Here is a 9518-nt window from a genome sequence, read left to right as displayed (position 1 = left end):
ATATCCAATAGTTGAACGACACGAGATGTAACATGTAACATATTAATCGCATATGTAACACAATCTCATAATTATTATAGAAATATTATTTTTTATAACCATTTACCTCTATTATAAACATATATGTGTTTAAACCGTCGCTTTTGATATCTTGCTAGAACTGTTACGCTCCAGTAATGTAATTCTTCCTTCCTTCTGTAATTGAGTGGTTTCGTGATTACTTGTAAATTAATTATGTTTTCAACTTGGTACAATACGTTTGCTGGCGTTTCACAAGGTGGCTTTCTATCTCCTCTCCTTTTTTCAATTCTTGTGAACTCAATAACAAACCAACTTCTCTTTACCATCTATATGAAAACGATTTACAGATTTGTACTTACGCTTACTTAGGTGATTATGGGCAGCGGTAGTTACTTACCATCAGGTGAGCAACATGTACGTTTGCCCCCTGTGTTGTAAAAAACTTAGGCTTCTATAGACAAATTAAATGCTCCTATTACTTTAAAAACTAGGAACTCAAACATACAAGTAATTGGAGTAAGGCTTTTGAACTGAAAGTAAATTGTTCCAAATCTCAGGTAGTGCTAGTAAGTAGTCCTAGGTTAATCCAAAAATAGACCATTTAATGCTAGCACCTATAACTTTTTTTTTTCTTTTACCAAAAACTTCTTATATCTGAATGATACAGAAGAACATAACCTGGGTGTGTTTTGATTCACTAATTATTTTTTGTAATTTTGGTAAAACTTTTACATTTCATTACGAAAAGTAGCGCAAAAATAATATTTTGATTCATTAACGCAAGAATATCGTAATAGCGTTAAAAGTAACACAAACTTTTACAAATGTTATGCACTGGCAACGCTGTACAGAAGTTCTTAATCTAATGTCGATTACAAGTCCTTCTGTCAATGTCATTATTGATAGATTCAAATGCCACACACACCGTTCTGTCATTTTGTTTCATAGTATGTATGTGTGTAGTAAAATCGGATCGCACGTTACGTGAGTGTGCGACGTCGCGAGTACTAATTTTTTCTTTGTACATTTTTATTTTTATAATTAAACCAATGTGAAGGAAGTGCTTAGTAACGTAATAACCCTAAGTGATACGAATTGTGATATATCAACGCAATGGCCCACAATATACGCAGTGTTTTCGTCTATGTGATTCTGTGCAATAACTCGTCATTTTGGTTGTTTGTCCATGACGTCTGCGTTTAGCGCGACAAAAAGTGGAATTTTAGTTTGATTGTGACAACTAGTGAAAACCTATATAATATAAATTGTGGTAATTGATGTGTGTTTGTAAAATGGATGAGTGTTGTCTTCATTGGAACCGTTCTGCACCAACTGGGGCCATTAGAGGTGGCTCATGAAGAAAGGGTTAGTTTACCTGTTAATGTTTACCTCTTATACCTTATACGCTTATGTTTATTGAAATACATTTTTTGTATTTAATCACGGTATTATTACGATGTATAGGCTTATCTCTAGGGTATATAGGTTATAACTATAAAATACAGTAGTTGTTTATTGAGTTTTAAGTACGTAGTGTGTATATTTTATTGGACATTGTTTCTTCTATTAATTTAATAGGCTTAACATTGTCTTAGATTGAGTTTTTATTGCACTTTGAGACTGATATGTATTATTTTTCTTTTGTTACTTTCTCTTATCCATTGAGTGAAGGGGCGGTATGGAATAGGTAGATGGCACTTTGTATGCGCACGAACGAGACAGCGCTCTACGTAGCGAATTCTATGGCCATGTTTTTGGTACATATATATGATTGCTACTTACCTTTTTAATGCCACTTTTCCAATGTAATTACTTATGTACTTTAAAGTAAAAGTGAGTACTTACTGACTCTATTCATATTTAACTATTACACAACTGGTAATATACAGTATGATTAGTGATTATTATATGTAATGATCCAACTTTTAGTGTTTTATTATTTAAAAATTTACTTATAAAACTCCCTTCAATGGGTCAATGTATTTTTTACTTATAATAGCAACTAGACACCTTTTAAGTATTTATATTAACTATTTTAACTTTAGAAGAAACTTAATATACAATAGAATATAATACTTAATTATATAATTATTATAATGTATTCATAAAATCAGTCAGTGTAGTAGCCTTGGTGATTATAACTAGTCTAGTATTTCTTGTTTTCCATTAACAGCAAGCTCCTTCATAAAACATACTAGGCTTATTTAAAACTGGTTTAAATTTTGGAAGTTAGATATGCGCCTACATATCTAACTTCATACAATATGTGCTATATAAAATTGAAAAAGCGCAGAGTATTAAAGGCATATTCTTATACTATTACAAGCATGTCTTATTAAGTATTGGACAATATTTTATAAGAATAAAACCAAACATGAATAGATGTCAGTAAGTTATTAAACAATTAAAAAACAATAAGTATAAAAAAAGTAAAAAACTTTGTTAGATTAAAAAAAAAAAGATTGGCTGACCAAGCCGCCAGTAACAAAAACTTAATTGTAAACATCCTATAATAGTAATTGATTTTATATATTCTACTTACCAATTCAGAAAGCAAGAAAAATTGGCCAGAAGCCCAGTTGTTACTCATTTCAAACAAAAATAGAATTGTAGAAGTTTATTATTTTAAAAATATAGTCTACATCTGGTAACATACAAAATTAACAAAATGCATCAGTCATAGTAATCAGAGGGAACCAATTCCATCATGTGATATCTTTTCATAAATATGATTAATGTAACCTAGGTACATTATTACATAATATTTAAGCCCATTCTAAGGTTTTAAGAGAAAAATTAAAAAAAAAAATAACTTTAGGAATATGGTTCACATTACTAATTTATAAAATTTAAAATATGCTTCAACTAGAAAATCATATCTAGTTGTCTTTTTATAATTTTAGAGAATATACCAATAAGAAATGAGTTCAGTGAATACATCTAGATGGTGCTGCAGTGATCACTAAAAAAGTTATTTCTTATAGATTTTTTTTTTTTTTAAATAAACCTAGTGCACAACCGTTTAGCGAGGTTTTGCTAGTTCATTACTATGTTATGTAACATCCACATTTATCATGAACTATAAATTTAACAAAAACTGTGTGTTTATTTACTTAAAGACTTGATAGTCATCATCAATGATGTTATCTAATCAGTAAACATTCTTATGCTAGGTTGTGTATTATTTATTCATATATTATAGTATGTACCAAATTAGGTAATCATGTTTATAACATGTTTTATTTAGAATGTCTCGTAAAAGATATATTTGGGTTATCAGCTATATTTTAAATTTTTTAAAGAGACGTAAATGGAATGACTTTTGGTCTTGGCATAAAATAGGCCACCCGTTCCTTTCCCATGGGTGATGTAAGAGGCGACTAAGGGAGGGCGAGGGATGGGTAGCAGCATTCCTCTTAAAACATCTATAAAGCCTAATTGTGGTTGTCAACCTGCCTGCCAAGCATGGCAACTACTGGCAAAAATCCCCCAAGGGAGAGGCTTACGTTCAGCAGTGAACAGTTAAAGGCTGTTATGATGATTAAATGAAATGGAAGCCTCGCCTGTGTTATAGGTATACACAGGTAGTGTGCCAGTGAGGGATGATAGGTAATGGACTGCACGAAGGTCAACCTGACAGTGTACTACTAGCAATGGGGACTAACATCCCCATTATTAACAATCACTTACCCCCTGGTGATGCATTTAACTCACTACCAATAAATTTAGTGAGCTACCTTGACCTTACCATCAGTATGTCAAGGGCAAATCTTGTACATACTTCCATTGCAGAGTTCTAATATACAATTAATATCTGATGTGTGAAATAAACTAGCAACTTATAGCTTTGTAATAAGATTCAAATTAATTCATTTTCACTTGTTTGCCTATTTTGTTTTATTCATTGATGGCAACACAAATGACTTGGATTTATTTTATTTATTTATCCAGGATTGAATTGATATTTAAATGTATTTTTTGTATGTACCAAATTTTAGAAGTATTTAATATAAGTTTTAGACTTAAATTTGTATATTCAAATTATGCAGTTTTTTGACGTAAAGACATTATATAATAAGTCAAGTTCAAGGTGAAATGGATAACAAGGTATGAATTAAAAGTAAACACATGAATGTTTGTTTTTCTGTTAATGTAATCTTCTTGTATGTATATATTATGACCTTTGCGGTGTTATAAATATTAAGTTATTATCAGTCTTGATTGTCTAGCTGCCCTCAACTGTTATCCAATATGGCGACACAGTTCTTTTTTTAAATTTCTTATTATTATATACAAGCATTTGCCCGCAACTTCTTACGCGTGGATTATGGATTTAAGTAATTACTTTTAAATGACGTAAGAAGATAAAACATATACCAGATTTGAAGTTAGACTGGATCAAAACTATGGAAACCGCATTGTATTTGGTACGGTAGTTTTGTGTGATACCGTCATGAACAGGCGAAAAATTAAAAAAAATATTGTTTTAGCCTTTATTGCTCATGTTAAGTCCTTTCATATTACTGTACCTATATTTTTACAATTTTATTATATTAGTAAAGGTAATTTATCCAAATTCATGCAAACAAAGACCCGGTATACAGATGAACTTAATCAGTTAAGAATTTTAAATAGTTTCTCATTTGTTTCTAGCTTCTTGCGTTTAATGTCATTAGTCACGTAGTCACTCTTATTAGTGCATTTATTGCTTGATAACGTACTATTTAAAACCGTTACTTACAATCTCATAAAACCATTGAAGTTAATAAAGTCTGAATTAGACGGCAGTAACTAGTCGTACGCTAATCGTAAAATTCTAATAACAAGCTTGTTATAAAATGTACTTACACGCTTCCGTGGAAAACGATTTTTAACCGCACCATTCAATTAACCAGAACAATAAAAAAAATTTACCTATTGTTTCTATTTTTACCTGTTTGCGAAGATTATACTCTCACATTTTAACCTGCCTTTTTTTTTATGGGTGAAAATGGTATGGTAACCCCGCCTGCGCTAACGGGATACGCTCGAGGAGCACCAGTGAAGGGTGATAGATAAGAATTAAAACAGGCCAGTTAGCCCATCACGATGAATTCATCAGGAATTAACCATAATAGTTTCCAGGGAGAACTACGAGGAGGTCGACCTGGTTGGGTATATTGCTAGCAATGGGATTCTCAGTCTCCATCACTAACAATCCCTTTCCCCCCAACCCAGGAATGTTATCATCATAATAAATTTCAGCAGACCGTGTTTGTGCACGCGTCACGCAGTAACTACGAAATAGATTTTTATGACATTTGGCATGGTGTTTACGTAGTACCCGGGTCAACAAATACTTCACTTTATAATACGGTGAAAATGAGTAAACCCAAGTTGCAAAGAGCGCTGCGCGTATGACGCTGCGGACATGGCCGGTAAAGTTATAAACCAAATAAATACTAATATGGAAAAGAGGTCGCGTTTGGTCATGAACAAAATTATCATTTTAATAGCTCGCGGTGTCTATACCTACTAGTTTTAAGTTAGGTTATAAATTCGGGTGTGTGTACCAACCTAGCGACCTACGATCGGCGCGTGCGCAGGATAGGTTTAATAGCTCACTAATATTGGGTATTTACGTGGATTGGGTGATAATAAAATTTCTTTTGTATATGTACCAATTATTCATGTTGGTAACATTACAATGACTCGTTATCACTCAGTAAAAGCACTATTACACTATGTCTAAGCTAAAATAAAATATTAAAAAAACATTTTTATAGCTAGTTATTCAAGATACACCAATCTTGTATGAAACGAATGGGAAGTTTTTGTAAAAATATTTGGTAGTTTCCAGATTTGTTGTTGACCGCACGTTGAACGTTTATTTATTTTATTTAAAAAAATAACAGATAACAATGAAAAATGTACATAGTTAATTATAGATATACAAAACATTGGACAAAATTGATATCCTAAATCGTGTTAACATGAATGATATGCAGTTCAATTAAAGATAACAATGGCATTGATAATAGATTAGTTAATATAAATATCTTCACCTTACATATAGATATCTTTATCTTTACCTACTTACCTCGCAAGGGACTTGACGTGATTATAGAGTTTTATACCAATTCGTGTAGACAAAGTAGATTTCAGAAAATAGATGTCCCTAGGCTACAGTGACCGTTTATCATGCGATTGGCTGTATGTTTGTTACCTTCGTGGTATAAAAAAAAAAAGGTTTTTAAAATTAATTTTATGCAATTTAATAATTTAACATAATAAAATATAACGACGTCTATAATATTTCACATTAAAAATACGAAAAATAAATAAGCAGGAGTTCTTGGATGCACTAATTAATGTTGATGAAGCTACTTAAATGTTTGGCAGAAGGCATAATGGACTTTGAGGATTGTGATGAGTTCATTGACCTTTCAATAAGATTGCGCAAATAGTTCGCAATCTTAATTGGTCGTTATTATGTATTTCTATTAATTTAAAATTTTTGTTCCAAAAAAAATTTTATCTAAAAAGTACTTACTTTATGACAATATTAATACAAGATCGATACGACATGATTTAAGAAATGTATTAAGTATGAATGTGAATGGCTATACTAGTGAATAGGAAGGCCTAAAGACGTGATGGATGGACAGCATGAAAGATGATATGGTCAGAATGGCAATGATTGTGGAAATGACTGCGAATAGAGATGAATAAAAGAGGAAAATTTACTACGACTTCAAATAAATAATTGGGACAAGGATAGGAAGATATGACCAATAGGGAAGTAAATCCTATTTAATAAATATAAAAAAAAAAACATATTTTTTGCTATATTCGTAGACACATTAATTGAAAATGTTTAAATTTAGAATGCATAATCGTATTACAGGTATAGATTTTGATTCGTAATAGGTAAGAGCTGAGTGGCATGACACCAGTAAGGGTTGAGAAACTGGTCAGTTAACCTTATGTAAATAATTAACTACGATAGTTTTGAGGAGGACCCACGTGGAAGTCGATCTGACAGGGTGTATTGCTAACAAGGGAGCTATTAGATCTTATTACTAACAATCCCTTTTCCTTCTTTACTTGGAATTGAAAAAATTATAAAAAAAAATATGTATCAAATCTATTACCTTTATAAGATAAATCTATATATGTATACTGGAAGATAATAGGATAGGACACATCAATGTCACCAGTAGACCACACCTACGCGTAGCACAATTATTCTAGGCATGCACTAGTTACGGAGCAACATGTCGCTTATTATATAGGCAAGTTTATATAACAGGATCGAAATAATGTTTTTGTAATATTACTTTAACCCAATTAAATAGAACTGAAAATATTACGCAGCTGCTTAATCCTAAATAAATTAGGGCATGTATTATGGATACCAAATAACTGCCATCAGGTATCTTACTTTTTTTTTTTGTAAATATATATTGTGCTAATATTGCAGACATCCAGACTAATGCAATAGAAATAGATCAATTTTTTTTTTCATGACTATCGGAAACTAAAGTGGTGTATTAAGTCATTAAACTTTAAGGTCGTCAAGGAATAGTTTCTCTATATTTATAAAATGTTTTAACAGAATTTAATAAAAAGGTAACCATGTTTTGTTGAAATTATCATACAGACACTTCTGTACTATCATCATCTTCATATCGGTCGTTAATTTTGTATTACTTAACATAAGCCTCCTTCATAAGAGGAGAGGGTGATGTTTGTCAGTAGTTGCCATGTTCGGCAAGCGAGTTGGCAACTGTAGTTTTCTGGTGATATTTTAAGAGGGAAATTGCTACCCATCCCTTGATCAATAAATTCCCTTAGTTACCTCTTACTCAAGTCAATAAAGATTAATTAAATAAATTAATAAAATTAGTAACAATCCGTAGCGTAACGGTTTACCATCAGACGGGCCGTATGTCTGTTTGCCACTTTAAAAAGGCCTACCGTGCAACGTGTATGTATACGTGATTAATGGTATCGAGTAGTCGATGTATATTTTATTATAAATCAAACTGGTGAATGATGTAACATTCACTAACGCCACACCATGCCACAGTACGCAACACCGATACAAATTTGTATACGGTACGTGATAATTAACATAAAGACTAACATTATATATGCTAACACGATTCTTATCGCTCCCACATACAGGGCTCTATCGATGGTACAATAATTTATTCGATAACTACGATTTGTTTTCTTACTGCGGTCAGCGATACGATATCTCGATATTTTCAATTAGAAAAAAAAAATTGAATGTTTTTTAAACAACGTAGAATGTCTAACAGGCACGTCAAACGGTTCATGTGATTTAAAGTGGTAACCGTTACGCTCATGAATAACCCCATAGATACTGTAATGCCAAAGGTACCCCTTATTTGTTTATATTCTCAAGATTTAAAATGTTATACAACGATTTGACGATTTACAATCGATTTGACGGCAGTTTAATCGATTCACATAGGTGAATCGATTAAACTGCCGTCCAATCGATTTACATAGCTTGTGTATATATCGATTATTTCTTCTTTATTAATAACACACAGTACTATATTACACTACCTAAAAAGCAAATGCTACCTTTTTACGCTTTATCGCTTACTAATTGGTCATAAAATTTACAGTCCTACTAGCTTAGTATTGAACATGAAAATGGTAATAGACTACTTTTAAAACGGTTTTAAATACATTTTTTTTTTTTATTGTTAACGAGGCAAACAGACAGATCACCTGATGGAAAGTGGCTATCATCGCCCATGAACGTTTGCAACACGAGAGGAGCTGCTTGTGCTTTGCCAGCCTTTTAAATGTTTGTAGGTACGTTTTTTGAAAAGCCCCATATTATAATTGAAGAAGAGAGTTTTTCCATAAACCAAATATATGAGGTAGAAACGAACGTGACACGCGGATAGTGATAGTGAGCTATGCACTCAAGAAAAGTCCGTTTAAAAACGTTTTTAAAGATAAGCTTTTATAGCAATTAGGCTTTATCAACAGACTCGTGGTACCGCACGGGGTTATAGTTTTTATTGAGACATCAAACAAGGCCAAACACTGCTGGTTTGTTTATTATTTATAGGAAAACCAGCGCTACACTAGAGTAAATAGATATAGTTTAGGATGCATTAAACAGAGGATAGATTAAAGGCACGGCAACAAAAACATGACTTAACAAAAAATATATATACATTATAATAGGAAATAAAAATAATGAATTAAAAAGGAAATAAAAATGTGGCCTTCTTATCAATACAATACATATTCAAACAGTCTATGAATCGAAAAATTGCTCAAAAATAAGTCAATATTTTTGAGGGTTTTGGAGTGAGTATTAAAGTTGTTATTATGCCTAGTTTATGAGTTCTTAATGCCAATTTCGCCTATATCATTAGATCAGCTCGATGGTACCATGATATTGTATTGTCCCCAAAATTACATAAGCATACCAAATATCAACACAATCGGACGCCAGCAAGCGT

At 31.9% G+C, this 9518-nt stretch overlaps 1 protein-coding gene across 2 annotated transcripts in view; it reads left to right on the top strand.

Moving 5' to 3' along the window:
* Positions 1-979: 979 nt before the first annotated feature.
* LOC116412933 (AF4/FMR2 family member 3) overlaps positions 980-9518 on the top strand; it is a 309889-nt gene continuing 301350 nt past the window's right edge. For both annotated transcript variants that reach the window (XM_052893985.1, XM_052893983.1), the window contains exon 1: positions 980-1386. In XM_052893985.1, coding sequence (XP_052749945.1) covers positions 1376-1386 — 11 coding nt within the window. In that variant the 5' untranslated portion in view covers positions 980-1375. The remainder of the gene's footprint in view (positions 1387-9518) is intronic.

Source organism: Galleria mellonella, unplaced genomic scaffold (genome assembly GCF_026898425.1).
Source record: "Galleria mellonella isolate WM207_F2 unplaced genomic scaffold, CSIRO_AGI_GalMel_v1 utg184, whole genome shotgun sequence".
Classification (NCBI taxonomy): domain Eukaryota; kingdom Metazoa; phylum Arthropoda; class Insecta; order Lepidoptera; family Pyralidae; genus Galleria; species Galleria mellonella.
The sequence above is the reverse complement of the archived record's forward strand: the minus strand, read 5'-3'. Positions and strand labels throughout refer to the sequence as shown.